The sequence below is a fragment of the Fusarium falciforme genome, chromosome 4 (genome assembly GCF_026873545.1).
Source record: "Fusarium falciforme chromosome 4, complete sequence".
NCBI lineage: Eukaryota > Fungi > Ascomycota > Sordariomycetes > Hypocreales > Nectriaceae > Fusarium > Fusarium falciforme.
In genome coordinates this window covers 3660257-3677954 of record NC_070547.1, presented here as the reverse complement: position 1 = coordinate 3677954, position 17698 = coordinate 3660257, and the positions used below count along the sequence as shown (strand labels likewise).

At 54.2% G+C, this 17698-nt stretch overlaps 6 protein-coding genes and 1 pseudogene across 7 annotated transcripts, besides 1 other annotated feature; 1 reads left to right on the top strand and 6 right to left on the bottom strand.

Annotated features, from left to right (window-relative positions):
• Positions 1-1506: 1506 nt before the first annotated feature.
• On the bottom strand, positions 1507-3993 carry NCS54_00584900 (DNA helicase; the record flags this gene model as incomplete). The annotated part of the gene is made up of 1 exon (XM_053151333.1): positions 1507-3993. One exon carries the CDS (start codon positions 3991-3993, stop codon positions 1507-1509), a length of 2487 nt encoding a protein of 828 aa, XP_053007308.1.
• Positions 3994-4235: 242 nt separating this feature from the next.
• On the top strand, positions 4236-4867 carry NCS54_00584800 (CHY-type domain-containing protein; the record flags this gene model as incomplete). Its single annotated transcript, XM_053151332.1, has 3 exons — positions 4236-4387; positions 4442-4485; positions 4548-4867. The coding sequence occupies exons 1-3, from the start codon at positions 4383-4385 to the stop codon at positions 4865-4867; spliced, it is 369 nt and encodes a 122-aa protein (XP_053007307.1). The 5' UTR covers positions 4236-4382.
• A 180-nt stretch (positions 4868-5047) lies between these two features.
• NCS54_00584700 (Proteasome subunit alpha type) lies at positions 5048-6066 on the bottom strand (the record flags this gene model as incomplete). Its single annotated transcript, XM_053151331.1, has 5 exons — positions 5048-5378; positions 5430-5817; positions 5873-5925; positions 5975-5981; positions 6036-6066. The coding sequence occupies 5 exons, from the start codon at positions 6064-6066 to the stop codon at positions 5048-5050; spliced, it is 810 nt and encodes a 269-aa protein (XP_053007306.1).
• A 624-nt stretch (positions 6067-6690) lies between these two features.
• NCS54_00584600 (Hypothetical protein) lies at positions 6691-8516 on the bottom strand (the record flags this gene model as incomplete). The annotated part of the gene is made up of 5 exons (XM_053151330.1): positions 6691-7461; positions 7519-7638; positions 7695-8186; positions 8243-8393; positions 8461-8516. 5 exons carry the CDS (start codon positions 8514-8516, stop codon positions 6691-6693), a joined length of 1590 nt encoding a protein of 529 aa, XP_053007305.1.
• Positions 8517-9666: 1150 nt separating this feature from the next.
• On the bottom strand, positions 9667-11483 carry NCS54_00584500 (annotated as a pseudogene). Its single transcript has 2 exons — positions 9807-11483; positions 9667-9699 (listed from the first exon to the last, which is right to left on the bottom strand).
• Positions 9667-11483: a sequence feature.
• A 989-nt stretch (positions 11484-12472) lies between these two features.
• NCS54_00584400 (Hypothetical protein) lies at positions 12473-15339 on the bottom strand (the record flags this gene model as incomplete). The annotated part of the gene is made up of 4 exons (XM_053151329.1): positions 12473-13346; positions 13397-14376; positions 14427-14493; positions 14555-15339. The coding sequence occupies 4 exons, from the start codon at positions 15337-15339 to the stop codon at positions 12473-12475; spliced, it is 2706 nt and encodes a 901-aa protein (XP_053007304.1).
• Positions 15340-16759: 1420 nt separating this feature from the next.
• Positions 16760-17528, bottom strand: NCS54_00584300 (Hypothetical protein; the record flags this gene model as incomplete). The annotated part of the gene is made up of 2 exons (XM_053151328.1): positions 17324-17528; positions 16760-17268 (listed from the first exon to the last, which is right to left on the bottom strand). The coding sequence occupies exons 1-2, from the start codon at positions 17499-17501 to the stop codon at positions 16760-16762; spliced, it is 687 nt and encodes a 228-aa protein (XP_053007303.1). The 5' UTR covers positions 17502-17528.
• Positions 17529-17698: the final 170 nt, after the last annotated feature.

Sequence of the window (17698 nt, the reverse complement as noted above, 5' to 3'; positions counted from 1 at the left end):
TATTTCCATGAGCCAACGCAGATAGCAGACATCCCTGACGAAACCGCAGGCACGGTTGCAATAGCCCGGGCCCGAAGACGAGATCTTGATTGAGATTGTCGCAAGAGCGCAATATTCTCCCCGAGGAACCAAATGGCAGCAAACACTATTCTCAACCGCCTACGCTCAAAACAGCCAAGCCAAGGGGCTGCTGAAAAAAACGCCAACGGCTAAAAGCCCTGGACCCCCTGTTCGAAATTAGGGCCGTTTCTCGGATGAATGGTTTGGCTGTCGCAGCACAATGGATGTTCGCAAGCTAACGCCCCAAATACAGCTCTTTGACGTAGCCACGATTCGTCTTTCCATCCATGCATCTCCAGCATTATCGGCATCCAGGATGGATATCTTGCGGCAATTCCATCCTACAGCAGAGATAAACACCAAGAAGGCGGTACAAGATGTGATGTCACCGCTCTTTTCCTCCTGCAGGCCCTCCTCCACTCTCCCGGCGTCGCCGTTTTCGCCAATGGATGTTTCTCAGCCACGAACCAGCTGAGACAAGAGGCGCCCAGAACGCTTGCATGAGCGTCCTGCACGACAACGGATCCTTCTCGCCGGACCCAGCGCCACGGATGCCGGAGACGGCACTAGACGACGACAACTTGAGCAGCTCCGAGACAGAGTGAAATTGAACAGCCATGAATCTAGACCCCAGGGTCGACAGGGTATTCAATGTCCACCGCCTTCTCACTATCAAACACAGCATATCAAGCCACCTGTGTTGGTGTAGCCCACGTGTTTATCGAGGTTCCAAGATGGATGCATCCCAAACCTCAGCCCTAGTATCGCCAAGCTTTTCTCCCCGGCTCACTAACTCGGCACTAAAAGGTCCCAGCTCCAACTGGGCTTTGACTCTAAAACAGCTGAAGGGACGCTATCTGCACATCGCATCTGAGGTGCCTTTGACGTCCGTCGTTGCTGTTGCTACACCACCATCTTTGCGAATGCTCACCCACGCACTGCATCATGGGTTTGTGCCGCAGTACTGCCTGTGGTGTGATACACAACACCCTGCGATGCCTCGCTTGCAGGTCTCGATAACCCCCTTTACTGCGCCATCTTACTCAATACAGTCTGTCGTTGACCACCTTCCGGTATCGCCGTATTACTGGCCGGCCGGCACTATACTTCCACATCATATATCCCCACCAACTCCAACATGATCATCACATCACGCCGGAACCCCCATCATCCTGGTTTCAAACGTCATTTTTCTTTGATCTGCTTGGTACGGAGTACAATGAGAATACATGATGCAGTCTAAGCGGGCTTCCGTGTGCCGCTCCTTTTTCCTAAACGCCGAGTCTTCCCCGTCCCTTGCGCCTCCAAGACATTCCGAGGCGGATGTTACTATACGATTCTCCAATCTCTCCATTATGCCCGTTCTCCCGAAACCTGTGTCTTGTCAATCTTTGGTTTGCCCAACCCGTACCCGTTTGTGTAGTCTCGTTTCCAACTGTGTGTCTATTACTGCGCCGCGGCGCGTCTGGCATTCTCTCGTCCAATCTTCTTGAAGAAGGCATTGCTGTCCTTCTTGTTCCGCTTGACTGTCTGCATCTTCTTGTTCTGCTCAATGTATGCCATGTCCTGGCCACCGCTAAGCTCCCCGAGGGTTCCGGCTGTTCGTCGGGCACCCTTCTTCTTCTTCTTGCGTCCCATGGTGCCCTGATGGAAGAGATCGTCGTTTGGATCGTCCTCTTCCATGCTCTCGTTCTCAACGAGCACCTTTTGTAAGAGTTCACGACGTTCTGACACGTCTGCGAACGCGAGGCCAGGAGTCTTTTCAATGTTGGCCAACTGCGTGATCACCTTGAATGCATATCCTTGATCGACAAGGAAAGCCTGTCGCTTAGATGAGAAGTACATCTCCTGTGTGTCCTTGGACACAAGCGAGTAGAAAAAGGCATTGAAGCCCTCGTCATTTCTTCGCTTGGCTCGTAGAATTCGGCCCAGTCGCTGCGCTTCCTGACGACGTGAACCGTAATGCGAGGAAATCTGGATCAGACAGGTTGCCTCGGGCAAGTCGAGAGAGGTATCGCCAATCTTGGACAGGAATAGCGTGTTGACGTTAGGGTTGTGCTGAAAGTTTTCCAAAACTTGCAGACGCTCTGCCTGGCCGGTACCACCGTAGATGAACGCCTTTTGTAGCTTGAGGGCGTACGCCTTGAGGGCATACACATTGTCTGAGAAGACAATGATTTTGTCTCCTCGCGATTCGTGGTAGTTGATGAGGTATTGGCAGGCCTGGAACTTGCGCGGGTTCATGATATAGAGAAGGCCCTTCTTCCTGCTGGGTGCCTTGAGATATTGGTCGTAAAACTCGGTAGGCATCGGGCACCACACTTCGGCACACTGCACTCTCGCGATGTGGCCCTGCTTGGACAGTTCCATCCAGTTGGCCTCGAAGAGCTTAGGTCCGATCAAAAAGTTCAGATCCGAAATCTTGTCATCTTCTCGCAGGAGCGTGGCCGTGAGACCTAGCTTCGAATGCGTCTTGATCGACGACGTGACCTTTCTGAAAATGTTGGCGGGGACGACGTGCACCTCGTCCAACAGCATCAGACCCCATTCCCGACCCGTCAGGAACCTCATCATCTTCTCAGCATCATAAGATCTCGCTCGCGACTGCGTAACCATGGCGTAGGTTGTGACAATGATACCAGTGCTTCCAGTGAAGACGTTGTTCTTGGAATCCGAAGTGAAGGCGACGATATCGTCAGGGTTGATGTTAGACCACTTGAGGAATTCATTTCGCCATTGCACGACCGACATGGAACTCGTGCAGAGGACAATGACACCCTTCTTGATCGTGCAAGCAGCCGTAATGCCCACAAGTGTCTTGCCGGCACCACAAGGCAAAACAATGAGTCCGCTCTTCGCTCGTCCATTTCCGAACATCTTGCTTAGACTCTTCTCCTGGTACGGTCGAATCTGCGTGCCGGGCTTGAGATCGATATCCAAATTGGCGTTGACCTCGTCGCGTCGGAAATCGTACTCCTCCAGAACTGGATATCCCAGGTTCAGGCATTCCTTCTGCACAGTCTCCACGTCCTTGTCGGCGATTTCGAACGAGTGTGTCACCTCCTGATCTTCATCATCTTCCTCGTTGAGGTCGGCAAAGACATCTCCCTCCTTGGCCGGCGCATCGTCTTGTTTTTGCTCGCCGGACTGACCGAGGCCATTAGCCTGCTTCACTCCGGCCGCGTTCTGTGTTCCAGGGATAACGAGACCACCGATCTTGGGCGCAACAGTGGTGGTGATTTCTTCCGTTCCCTGAACACGTAGAGGGCCAATCTTGGGGTTCTTGAGGAGAGTCTGGAGCATATTGGGATCGGGGCTTTCGACATAGTACTTTGTGTTCTTCAGAACCAGCTTGACCTTGCCGTAACTCTGAGTACAGCTGGTGATGAAGTTTCGAATCTCGTCTGGCAGTGGAGTCTTGAGGAATCGATCCAGCGTGTTGATGATATCTTCTGGCGACAAGCCGACGGAGACGGCAGCGTACAGACTATGGGTCGTCAAGGCGTACTCGTGCATAAAGGTCGGCCGGGACAGCGGCTCGGCGATGGTGATGAGGAAGTCCTGGGCTTGCTCGGCAAGAGGGTTGAAACTCTCTAGGATAATGCGTCCCTTCTGAGGATCGATCCAGAGAGGGCGGTTCTGATGGTCCTTTTTGAGAACCAGGTAGGAAAAGTCACGATCGCCAAAAATATGCGGGAGCGGATCCCGAATCGCATGTCTCTTCTGGTAGCGATCCAGGGAGAAAATGTCTATGTTCTTATTCAAATCCCGCTCCAGGGCCTCGTCGATCGGGGCGTCATCCTCCTCCATCAGATTCTCATCATTGCTATCGATGGTTCGAGGCGTCGCGGCTCCTGGTGTCGACAACCGCGAGGACCTGCCAACCTTTGCCCCGCCCTGAACGGCGCCGCCCGCTTTTCTCTTCGGAGGCATGTTTGTCGACTTCCGTACAGCGCGAATCGGGGTTGGCGATGTTGCGTGGAGGAGCGAGTGTGGGTTGTTGGGGAAGATGCGTTGGAGAGATGAGAGGGTTGAAATCAGCCTTGAAGTGTTGCCTCAATGATGAATGATGACTAAGGGGATCACGCTGCCTGGAGTCAGCTCGGAGAAACCCCCAAATTTTAGCGCGGCGCGCGGTCAGGGGCCTGAGGTGCTCCCAAAAGTTGAAGACCCCGCCAAAGTCTCTCGGCTTCTATTTGAACCTACCGGTGAACGAACTAAACCTCCATATACCACTACGAACTTTTAAATCGAGTTTTTGTTTTTCGCATACTGTCTATAGCCTATCGAGAAATCCGAACCTTCCTTCAACAGTATTCACCATGTGGTACGAGCTGCGCCCAGAATTTTGCAGTCACAGGCTCTAACTACATGACATTAGCAAGCATATTCTCAACGCCCAAGTCGCCGTCCGGTCGCCTTGCTGTACGACCAAGCCACAAGCTTTCATATGACAACACCCTCGAAGCTAACACATGCGTGTCTAGGCAAGAAGTGGTTTGACTGCGTCGAATGCCACACCGAGCAGGAATCCCACCCTCTTATGCAGACCTTCGAGATGACCTTTGCCTGCAAAAAGTGCAAGAAGTGCTTCCGAAAGGACGCCACCGAGTTCGAGGAGGCCGACGAATACTGCCCCCACTGCGATAACCACTTCATCATCGAGGCCAAGACCCCCAAGGCTGCCCTGTCCATCGAGAGCGACGATGTCCGAATGAACAGCAAGATGCTCAAGGACGACAGGAAGAGGCAGGGAGGTTTGAGATCCATCTTCGACCCGAACGAGGATGCTGACAAGTTGGGATGATCGGTGAAGAATAAGAAATGGAAAATTGTACGGCGTTGAGGATTCATAGCGACTTGTCACTTGCACGGGAAAACAGCCTAATAGAACGCGTCCCGTCATTATTGTGTTGATACAATGGCACTGGGTTCTAGTTCGAAGGCTAGATGCCCTGGTCTATGCGATTTCTTCCCAAACTCCCCTCTATTCCGCAGCAGAATCATCCTGAGATCTGGTCAGGATAGCCGCACTTCCAGTGCCTGGGGTCCTGCCCGTCTTCTTCTTGGCAGCCTCCTCCTGCTTCTCCTGCTCAATCTCCTTCACGTAACCCTCAATCTCAGCCGTGGGCAGCGTCTCGATGGCAGCGCCAGGTGCCATCAAGGCAATCTCGATGTTCTTGGCTCCGGTCTGGACGACCTCGAGCAAGGATTTAATGGCCAGTCGAATGGTAGCCTCCCGGTCCATATCCTCCTTGTAGTTTCGCTCGAGGAACTCGCGCACAGTCTTGCTGGAACGGCCGATAGCGTTCGCCTTCCTAAATCCGCAGTTAGCATGAGGCCACATGCTGCGCCTTGAAGAACCTTACCATGCGGAGTAGATACCAGAGGGTTCGGTCTGGTAGAGCCGGGGGACCTTGCTGCCATTATCGAATCCAACGATCAAGGTGCTGATGCCGAATGGCCGCACACCACCAGCCTGGGTGTACCGTTGCTGCACACCGGCGACGTATTTGGTGATGTAGTCAATGGTGACGGGGTCCTCAACTGAGAGACGGTGGGACTGCGCCTCTAATCGCGCCTTGTCGACGAGGATTCGGGCGTCTGCGTTGAGGCCAGCGAAGGCCAGGGCGACGTGGTTGTCGAGGAGTTGGATCTTAGAGGGCGTGATCCGAGTATCTTGCAGCTTCATGGCCGATCGCTTCTCACATCCCAGCACCACAACATCAGTACCCTTGACACCAACTGCGCAGGTTCCTATCGAGGTGTGAGCCGTGATGATAATACCGTCGCCCTAGAGTCTAATACACACCTCGCTTCACAGCTTCTCCAGCATACTCGACCTGGAAGACGTGTCCATCGGGACTAGCGATATGTTAGAATGCTGTAATAAAGCCAGTAAAGAGATACCAACCTGAAAACTAGCCCCCGTTGTTAGCTATGCATCATGAATGGGGAACACTGTCAGTACTCACCCGACAGAGCTCTGTCGTATCCGGAGGCCATGATTTAGGTTTGGGAAGAAATATGTCGTATGGTGGAAAGGTTTATGGAGGATGAATTCGACACACCGGTTCGGGGAGTGAGGGCGGAGAGTTGAAGGGTTGGCGCTGGGTCTGGTTGATGGTGGATGTTGACGTTGAGCCGCTGGGGGTAGCTTCGTCAGAACTGCAGCCTGCCTGGTACCTACGGAAGGCTGAGAGCTGGAGCTCCAGCGCCAGTGCTGGCGAGGGGAGTGGTCCCGGATAAAGGTAGTGGCGGGGCCGACGTACTGTCTTTGTTCAAACTCGCACGGTTTTACGCACTGCCTCAACGCCCCTGCCTTGTTCATCCATTCATTGGGTTTCATCATATGAACCACTATCAACCAACTCGGCTCTTGTCAATTTTTGAAGTCATCTATCCGGCCTATATCTCATCGCCTTCTTTTTTATATTATCTGGTTCTATCAGTGTCTATTTCTTCATATTGCAACTCAACAATCGACATGAATCATCAATATCCCTGCAGACCAGCTGCTCTTCTCCTTGCACGGGGCAGGAGTTTGAAGCGTTTCGACTCTTCTTCGACATGATCAAGGAGGAGGGAATGAAGTCTTCAACCTATCAAGTATGAGCACCTTCTCCTTGGTCAAAAGCTCGCAACTTCGGCCCATCTTTGTCTCTGCAGGACACCAGCAACATGTTGTCCCTTTTCCACCAGTCTCGAGCGAAAGTTGTCCAGCCACATTATCTCCATCAGGCCGTCCTGCGAGGTTGCATTGATTTCTCTGTACAAATCTATTGCTACCGTCATTGGTGTTATTAGCATATCCGGCTGCACCGTGTTGTCGAGGACCGAGTCAAGCCCACGGCAAATATCGGCAGCAAACACACGGCCATGCTGGTACCGCGATATGTCGATTTGAAGGTCAGGTGGCAAGTCGGGCCACATATTGGGGTACGCATCGATGACCGGCTGAAAGATGGCTCTGTGCAGGCTCTCGATACACTGGTGGAGCAGGATCTGTGCCATCCAATAGTACAGGAAAGTCAGGCCCGTGTTTCCATCCCTGAAGGAATAGGAGTTGGAAAATGGAATAAAGCCACCGGGGCTCGTCAACTCCTCTTCCCAGTAGGGCGCAGGATATCCTTCAGTGGGTCGGACGGCAAACTGGAGCCAGACACCGAAGTGTCCCTCAAGTGAGAGACAGTCCTGAAGAAGTTGCTGAGCGCGATAACGTCGACTGAGAGTAGCCTCTAATGGCACAACCTGGTCCGTCTGTTCGAATATCGTGGGCATGAAGAGAATAAGGTCCAACAACTGGTCCAAAGAACATTTCGGATGCCTTTGCCACGGGATGGTTTTCCAGTCTGGAGCCGACACAAATGTGTCTTGCCGATTCAGGAGAGCGAAACCAGTCTTGATTCCATTCAGTACGACGAGCGACAAAATTCAGACAATCCAATCGGGACTTACAGCCAAGGGTCGATACACTCGAACAAAGTAGTGGTGGTTGGGGAAATGGCTGAAGTAAGCTGGACCCATATTCCACATCTGATGTGGTCCAGACTCGCTAAATGTGTGTGGTGAGTCGTGCTGGCTCGTGTCAGCAGGTTTAGATCGGGACGGGCTGACGGGAGCAATGAGCCAACCTCGAAGAAGAAGATGCAATAGCTCTCTGCCGAGTCATCTAGCTCGTCGACGCCAGGCAGACGCGCCAGGCATTGTGCTCTAACATGAAAGTCTCTTTGACTCAGGGACTGCTGCAGCTCCAAAGGGGTGTATGGGGGACACATGATGTGGAATCCTGCAGAGTCATATTGACCTGAACTATCCCGTAAGACGGTTGGAGGCCCAGTGTGTAATGCGGAGATAAGGACCGAATACTCGACGCCTTGGTTCGACACAAGTGTGTGGTCATCCCAGGCGGAAGCGAGAGGAGGAAGCGGTGTCAGATTGAGCCTGGAGGAACTCTCGCCTGCCGAGGCCTTCGGTTTTTTGGACGAAGATCCCTTTTTGGGGTGCGAGGCGACCCTACCCTTGTTCTCGGGTGTTCCAGTGATGAAGACACGTTCTCTCTCGTACCCTTCACATTGCCTGCCGCTCGATATACATTTTTGGCAGTATGGCCTCTCATTACTGCACTGATTGCTTATCAGCTTTGGACATAGGCCACTGAGGAGTCTTCCAGCAAACCAACCTTGACTCTCCTCCTTCGGCAAGTCTCGCAGCCCTTATACTTGCCTGGAACACCAACCATGCTGTCTGGATGTCGGAATTGGATGCGCAGAGTCTGGATCAAAAGGACCGTTGCAGTGTGCGTTCGAGCTGAGTCGTTCAAAGACGAGGAGCTTGGGGCATGGCCAAGAATTCGGCAAGGCCGTCTGCGATGCTGAAACTAAATAGTCGACGACTCACATCTGGCTGAGGCATCCCAGGGAAAGTGTATCACTCCACAAGATACGGGATAGCATCTCCCACATCCCCTTGAGGGCTCCCGTGCCTGGGGATAGCTCGGCCAAGCGAAACGAAGATGTTTCCCTTCACGGAAACTACCCTGCCAAAGTTTCATGGTGCGGTAATGAGGGCGGCCCCCAACAGCGAATGAGATGGGTCAAGAGCTTCTATCCAACTCCAGCCGGCTGGGGGACGGTGGCTTACGTATCCACTGAGTGCACAGCTCAGGGGCCAGGGCATGACAGGCATGACGAGGTGGTTGACGTTGGTACAGTCTGGCATCGGGGCTGAGAGCATGGGATGACGATGAGGGGCCACCTACTCACGTTAGGGAGCCTGGATCGGTTGACGGATTCCAAACAAGCACATGGTCTTGGCTTCATGCCCCGGGAACTTTGGCATAGCGGCGGCATTGGGCATCGGGGCGCTGTGGAGAAAAGGTGCTTCTAGCGCCGTCAGCCCCATAAGGCTGACCAGGAGGTGTGCAAGGGGATGGCCGATATGGCTGCTGGTTGGCTACCACCGACATTGAGCTGAAGAAGCCACACAACAAAGTGCCCACGGCGTCAACGGTGGCCCGAGGCGGGGGCTTGAGTTGAGAAGCATGGTGTCGGGCTCCGTACCACTTCTGGGCCTCTTTCCACCGCCATGGGCCGCCGGCGGGCGACCATACACACGCACACACACACACCTTTCCCGAGACCATTCTTCCAGGCCAGCGAAGCTCTGACGAACAATCCCGTGCCTGGATCATCACGGTACAGTTCCGCGGGAGTGGGCCGAACCCGGATCCTTGTTGCGTGACAAGATGCCATGCCACCATACTTGATTTGACTGCCGCAGGGCAGGCTACCTTGACGAGTCTATCTACAGTATCTACAGGTGACTCCACGGGCCGGACGAACGCACACAGCCACGATGCAGTATCACGTCCGACGAAAGAGACTGGACGCGATGTCGCAGTGCAGAGCGCATCATGGATCCATTTGGCCGTGTGCTCGGTGACGATTGCAGGTGCGCCGGGCCCGATGCATGAGTCTACAGATGGAAATCAGGCCTCCAGCGAGGGAGGATGCCGCTGCAGCATGCCGCGCTGCAGCCGCAGAATGCAGATGCAGAGGTGGGTAAGAAGGGTTGCCGCTTGGTGCGAGGCCAAGAGACGGGGTATCAGATATACTTGTAGGGGTTCATGATGCCATTCTGGGGCGGATGTCAGCCCTAACGCCAGAGAAACAGGATGGGAGGGGGCAAAACTCCGACAGGTTCGGTTTAGGGCTGAAGGAGGAGGGAGAGCAAGGGAGACTTACAGGGTCAAAGAGCTTCTTGATCTGCTTCATCAGACCAATGGTGGTTTCGTCTCGGCTGTAGCCGATATACTTCTTCTTGGCTATTCCCAAGCCGTGCTCGGCGCTGATGCTGCCGTTGCGCTTCTGGATCCACTCGTACACCCAGGGCTCGAGGACCTTTTCGACAGCAGGGTCGTAGCGGCGCACGGGGATGTTGAGGTGAAGATTGGCATCTCCCATGTGGCCGTAGCCCAGGACAGCCACAACGGGGTGGTCAGGGGTATCGCCCAAAAGACCCGCGTCAGTCATCCGGGCCTTGGTGTCCTCGACGAGGCTATACATGTCGGTGAGGGGGATCGAGATGTCATACTTGTAGACGCCTCCCCAGTGGCCCAGGCACTCAGTGATGCCCTCTCGCCACCCCCAGAGGTTGCGCAGCTGGGTCTCGTCCTGAGCCACTACACCATCGGCAATCACCTCACGAGTCATGACGTCCTCGAGGAAAGCCTCGAGTTTGGCGTAGTCGTGCTCACCGTTGGAACCGCTCGTTTCAATCAGGCAGTAAAAGGGGTACTCGCCCTCGAGGGGGTGCTCCTGGCCCTTGACCTCGGACACGATCCTCTGGCTGCGGCCGTCCATGAGCTCGAACGCTGATAGGATCTCGGACAGCTGCTTCTTTGCCTCACGGAAGGCGAGCTGAGCCTTCTCATACGACTCGATGCCAAAGACGGCAACATTCACCGCTGGGGATCGCTGAGGACACTGGATAGCGATCTTTGTTATGATGCCCAAAGTCCCTTCGGCACCGATAAAGAGCTGCTTGACGTCGTAGCCAGTGTTGTTCTTGCGCAGGGTGCACAGGTCGTTAATGACGGTACCGTCGGGAAGGACGGCCTCAACACCGAGGACAGTGCCGTGCAAGCTGCCATAACGCAGCAATCGCAGGCCTCCGGCATTGGTGGCGACGTTACCACCGACGTGGCACGACCCCTTGGCGCCAAGGTCGAGAGGAAAGATATATCCCCTTTGGGCAAGGTACGAGTCGACGGACTCGAGGATGCAGCCGGCATCGACGACGAGGGAGCCACTGACCTCGTCAAAGGAGCGGATCTCGTTCATACGGGCCATGCTAATGACGATCTCATCAAAGACGGGGATGGAGCCTCCCACAAGTCCCGTATTTCCACCCTGGGGAACGACAGCGAGACGCTGCTCGTTGCAGTACTTGAGGATGCCGCTGACCTCTTCGGTGGTGGACGGCCGAAGAACGAGCCTGGCCTGGCCACGGTACTTGTGCATCCAGTCCTCATTGAAGGGCTCGAGGTCGGCCTCGTCAATGGCAGCGCCTCCATCCGTGACTCCGTCGATAACGGCCGAGGGGTTGTTGCCCAGGATCTCGCGGAAGCGGGCGACGTGCTCGGGAGTGACCTGGGCGAAGCGGGCGTCGCGCTCCAGGTCCGGGTAGGTCTCGGCCGTCAGCTTAGCCCGGCAAGGCTGGGTCGGAGAGACGACGAGCCTCGGGGCTGAGGTCGCAATGCATCGGACGGGTTGAGCGGTGCGAGCAGCGGCGGCGGCGGCGAGGCCTCCTCTTGTCCTTGTAGCAGACAGGCAGTTTCTGGTGCTGCGGGTGGGTGCCCTCAGGGCGCGGAAGAGCTGTGAGCGGGAGGACATTGTTGGTGTTCTGTGCCTTCTAGCTGTAGCTGATGTGCTTGGAGCTCTGCGTAAGACGAATTGGAACCTTTGAGGTCCTGCAGAGGCGGAAAGCTACTTTATCCATCGAGAGAGAACGGTTGCCCCGCGACTTTTTTTTTCCCCTCTGTATGGATGGCGCAAGAGGCGATTGCGGAGCCTGCCGGCACCGGCACATGGGATCATCGGGCCGGGCTTGTGTGCGTGCCAGAGGTACGTACCGCCGGTCGTCTAAATTAAGTCTTCCAATCCCGAAAACCGGGATTTCAATTGTCGGATTTGTCCGGTGACAGCTCTCGGTCTCTGTGGGGTATTAGTGTCACGGCGAAAACAGCTTGGATACCGAGAATGGCGGGGGTAAACCGTTGCGAATACCGGCCAAAAGTGACGGCGAAATCGAATAACTGACCGGACACAGCAGTTCTTGCCCAATTGAGCAATTGTTACCTCCAGCTGTTTAGCCGGTTGTCAGAAAAATAACCGAAGAGGCATGACATTGCGCCCCCATTCTTGGCGACTCATCAACTACTTCATGAGACATACACACTCATGATGATTCAAACTTGTAAGGTAAAGTAAGGTAAATAACAGAATCTCGACTATCAAAAGCCTCAACCCTTGAATAATTAATAAAAAAAGAAGACTACAGCAGCATCCCAAGAGGGCAATGCCGCCTATCCATCCTAATCAATCAATACACTCTCCAGTATAACTCAAAGGGATATCCATTTGCCAAAGCCAAGAGCCCTCCCCGTCCCCCCCTCGCCGCCCGCCAAAAAGAATAAACACCAACAAGATGCATCAAACAGAAAGGCAAGGGCAGTTGTTGTTTTTTTCCACTGCGCAGAGACATCCCCACTTTCATTTCCATTTCCTTCCGTCAGACAAGGGTTCATGTATCCAGCGTCTTCCTCAGCCTCCCCACTTTCGAGCACTTGATATATACCCTCCTCTTGTTCCTCACTCAGATCAGATCCTCACCTTCCTTTTCTAGCCCCCTAGGCTCCGTTCGTGTGTGTCTCTGCAACAGGGCTCCTCTGCTCAAGATTTGTCCTGTCCTGCAGGGCCGCCTCTGAGCCGTCCTGCCCGTCTTGTTGATCGTTGATAAGCTTCTCCATGAAGCTGATGTAGTCGTACTGCGGCATCCCCCGGTCTTCCGACATGTCTGGTCCGTTGTGCTCCGGCATGATCTCGATCAGCTGGTCAATCACCTCGTCAGGCACCAGACTATGCCGTAGGTCCATCTCTGTCACGTATGGCTTGCCGTCTGCCACTTCGCGGAACGACTGGAACACTTGCTCTGCCGTGTTCTGATCCTCAGTTACATCCACCATGAAGCGGATAAACTGCTCGAATGTGACATACTCGCGGCCGTTGGACGTCTCGACAAAATAGTCGTGCATCTCGTCCTCGGAGAATACTAGTCCGAGTGATGCCAGGGCCGCACTAAACTCGAGCTCCTGTAGGGAGTTTGTGTCGTCGCGGTCGAAATGACGGAAGACACTCTCAAACTCCTCCAGCTGAATAGGTGTTAGGTTCGTCATGCTTCGCGCCACCATCTGGTTCTCCAAAAAGGCAAGCTTCTTCTGCACCGACGTCTTGACAAGGCCGAGCTCGTATACAAGCTCGTCGTATGTATAGGTAGTAAAGTCGTTCTCCTCAATGTTGGCTTCTTGACACTTTTCGTCCACCACCGCAATCTTCTCGAGGTATTGGTCTAGGGGTGCCAGGCTCTCGCTCAGCTTCCTCACGTGGTGTAGCTGGTCTTCGACATCGCCGTCGAGACCAGAAAGTGCCAGCTGCATTGTGTTGAGGGCCATTGCGAAGTCGTTTGCCTTGTCGGCAAAGGATTTGCGAAGGGCGTTCTTGATGCTGTGTACTGTTAGTCAGGGGTCAAGTGCTTGCACAACGAATTCACTCACTCTCGGATTGTCTCGTTGATGAGCTGGGCGCGTGTCATCTCTGCAGATGCCAGCTCCGCCCACTTCCTCTCGAGAGCTTCCAGACTCAGCTCGGCCGGAGGGTCATACGGCCGCAAACGATATGTACCCAGCTTTGTCTTGATGTTGCCTAGTAGAGTCGCCAGGTCACTCTTCTCAGCAACCCATTGTCTCTTCAGACCCCTCTTGTACTCGGCGAACTGGTTTGCTTGAGCCTTTGCGTCGACATAGGTTCCCTCAAACTTGGACTGCTTCCACCCCTCGATCTGCTCTTGGATGGCCTTGAGCAAGGCTCGCATCCGCCGCTCGTAGGCACTCTGCATCTCCCAGGCGCCTTGCATGTTATTGACAAACTTTTCGACACGGCGTCCAGCGTTTTCCACCTTTTCCATCTGCGAGAAGGCATGGAACCAGTAGGCAATGTACGTCATCAAACTCTTCTCATCGGGCTTGGCCACGTCGCACACATCTTCCACATCCAGCAGGCTGGGGATACCAATCTCCTTATGTGCGATATCGAATGCTAGCTGCATGTTGCCTCGATGATCTGACTTGTCCAGGGCGTCGTAGTCGATCAGGTCAGGTCGGTGGATATCCAGGAGAGCGCAGAAGGCCAAACCGTCATTCCAGCTGGCGCTAAAGTCTCGAACCTCGACCTCGTCGTAACACGCCGTCTTTCGTTGACACCAGAGCAGGAGACCCTCCTTGGCCGACATGCCCTCCTCGTTGATGTCATTGATGGTGAAGCGTAGAATGAGAGTCCAGATGAGACCCAGTATGATCTTTTGGTTTCTGTTGACGACATCTTCGGCGCCGATGTTTGTGAGCTGGATGCCCCTGGACTTGATGTAGTCGAGCGCCAGGTTGGCATTCTCGAACATTTGAACTCTGAGCTTGGGCTTTGAGGCATAGCGACCGAGTGACTCGTGTGAAAGACATTCGAGGAGGTGAATGAGAATGACCTTTGTAAACGTCAGCATCAAGCTTGGGGGGGTGCGCATCCTCAACCTACACCATCGCTGAGATCCTCCACCAGGTCCTGAACCACGAGGGCGCGTGCCTCAATCTTGCTGTTGAGCCTAGACGATGAGTCATGTCAGCGAGCGTCCTCTTCAGCAGATAATTGGCATCATCGTGTACCATTTTGTAAAGGTCTTTTGCTGGACCTTGACCCATTGTTGCTGCTCCGCAAACGCCATCCTCGTCAGGCCTTGATCATGCGGGGGCTCGACGGCAGCGAGAGCGTCAGCTGGGGTGCTGGAACTAGGCGAAAACCTCCGCGGCTTTGAGGGTTTCTTTGCCTTGTGGAGGCCCAACGATAAACTTGTGCTTGTGCTCCCAGATCGCTGCAGTCGCGCCGCATGCAGTTGTGACTTGTCCCGCCGGCTGCGCGGGGTCGGTGAGGACGGAGACGAAGACGAAGAGGTGTTTGTGAGAGTTCGGGAGCGGGCGACGGGACCAGCGACGGGCGAGGAGAAACAGGAGGATTGTGGGCGTGAGGAGAGGCCGTCGGCGATGGAGGTTGATGCGGAGACAGGGGATGAGGCCGACTCGAAAGATGCGGACAAGTATCTGGAGGATGAGACGGATACGGTAGAGATGCACGATAAGCGGGACGATGCAGATGCTGAAGCAGAAGGTGAACCGGGGGTATCCTGCTGCTGCTGCTGTTGGCTGAGACGATGTTGATGCTTCTGGTGATGATGCGGGTGGTAAATGTCGTCTCGGTTCTCCAGGTGCTGATGATGCCCAGACCCAGGCTCCTGCTGGTTCGAGCAATAGGCGTCGTCGCTGCTATACTCGGCGCCGTGTAAACAAAAATCGGGGAACCTCTCGTTGCCGGGCTGCAGGGGCAGCAGTGATGGCTGCCTCCCCCCCCTCCCCTGAAGGCCCTGGACGGCGGGATCCCCAGCAGCGGCGGCCATTTATTTTAGAGGCACCTAACTGGTTCTAGCGTTTGTTCTGTTGGTTAGCGGGCTCTGGTCTCTGTGAACCCCTGCCCCTCGTCAACGACGACAGCGGCGATTTCGGCTGTCGATTCGTGTTGGTGCCCTGGTCGTTTAAATGAAATGGGCAGAAATTCGATATTGCGGTCAAGAGCAAAACCCACTCTGTCAAATATCAAAGGTGGCTTTTGTCGAGATTGTAATTACACGTTTCGTATGTATACGCGTTCTTCTCGGGTTGATTTGGGCATGCGTGCGTGACAAGACACGGCTTGGGTCGTTGGGCTTATATCTTCCTCCACCGAGGCCATCCCCTCACAGGTTCGGTTCGCACATCTCCTGCAATGGAGACCTCCTCGCATAAACTCCATGCCTTGTGCTATCCCCTCGCGACGTGGACGAGATACTGCACACGGGCTGATCTGGAGATTCTGAGCTCCCTCTTTGTTCTCCTCTGAAACCTGAGCACATCCTTTGAAGCTTTCTCGACTGTTGCGACTCGTCCGTTGAAAGTCAGCTCATTGGAAACCCCAGAAATTCAATGCGGCACGCCATCTCATGCCGTTCGTCCAGGGGTGGACCCTGCCATCGTATCGTGGGAAGCGCTCTGGGTCGATCAGCGGCTTCTGCACATGGTCGATGCATGGCGTTAACTCGACGTTTCGGTTTCGGGGTGTGGTTCATTGTTGAATTGCCCCAGGGAGTTTGAGTTTTGTGTGTGAGCTAGACCGTTGAGGTCTCTTGAAACGTTTCGCGAAACCTCTTTATCATGCATTATAGGTTTATCTATTTTGGGACAAAGGCCGTGCCATATACACTCTTTCAATTAAACCCGTACATGAAGAGTTTCGATGCAGCCCTCCTAGACAAACAATCATTCTTCAAGCCAATTCAACTGTGGCGCCTGACATTATCGAGACCACCATGTCCTAATAATAGCCAAGAACAGCCAAGTTTGTCCTTGGAGTGAGACCGCAGAGTTTAAGCAAGGGGTGGGAACATTGCATTCTGCTTTGACGTCGAGTGAGCACGCTTACCCTGCATCATACGTTGATGGGCAGAAATATTGGATCTACATTGCCAACTTATTTACTTGGCTACTTCGTGAGATATGCTAGTTGATGAGATGAAATGATTTGACTCGAATGAAATCGGCCATTATTGCAAAATGCCAGTGAAGTTTATGGCTGAACACATACAAGGATGGGATGGATTCATGGCTGATCGAGTTGAATCAAACCAATGCACAATACTCAACAAACTACGGAGTACTCTTGCACCATAGATCTCAATGTCCAATGCCTTCCTCTCGCATCGAAACACACCTTAGATGATGGTACACGTCCATTTATAGACTCTAATACATCATATATCATACAACCAGCTTTCCCGCCAGCTCTTATTTCCTCTGCTGCCCCTGCCCAGTCTGCTTCGCCCGAGACCGCAGCGTGTACCTCTCCTTCTTCCAGGCAAACACCAGCTGGTCCACGCTGCCCATGTCGTGCTTGGGCTTGCGCATGTACGTCAACCGCGCGCGGCGCGCCCTCTTGGGCCGTCGCCAGATGATGTCAATACCCGTCACCGTCGGGCTGTAGATCTTGAACCACATCTCGACGCCCACCTTCATCATCTGGCCCCGCAGCTGGATCGCCGTGTCCTGGCCCCGGCGCCGGATCTGGATGAATGCCCCCGCGAACGGCTCGCCAGTCTTGGTCGTCACCATGAGCACGTCGCCCACCTTGGCGCTGTCGGCGTGCTCCTTGGAGAAGAGTCGTGTGCGTGCGCCTGTAGGGTCCAGCTTGGCGATCTGCTTGTCGAGGAGGGCGGGCATCGGGTCGGGGTGGGTTGAGCGGATGGTAGGGACCTGAGGGTAGATCTGGAACTTGTTGACCTTGGCAATGTCGGCCCCTGAACAATTGTTAATTCTGTATACCAAGGCGAGGATAAAATGGACGAGTCGTACGTTGTTCAGCGCTAAAGGCATTCTTGAAAGCCTTCTTGAACTGAGGCTGGACCTCGGCCGACTTCCTGGGCTCCAGGCTGGCCGAAGAGTTGTACCGCTGGAACGACCTCTGGAATCTCGTCCGTCGAAGGGCCGCCTTGAGACAGCCGACCGGCCGTCCCACGCTGGTGACGTTCATCGTGATTTGTGGCTTGTCGTGAACAGAGAGTAGATATCTCGAGGTTGATCCGACGCTTAGAATTTCTGGAGCTTCCAACGTCCCGCATGCCAATTCCCGCGTGTGATTGGCTCGGCCCCACAGTTTCTCCGTCTATTTTTCTTTGCAGCAGTCGTAGAAACGAGACCGATTATTCGGCTGGGATATTCTCTGTATAG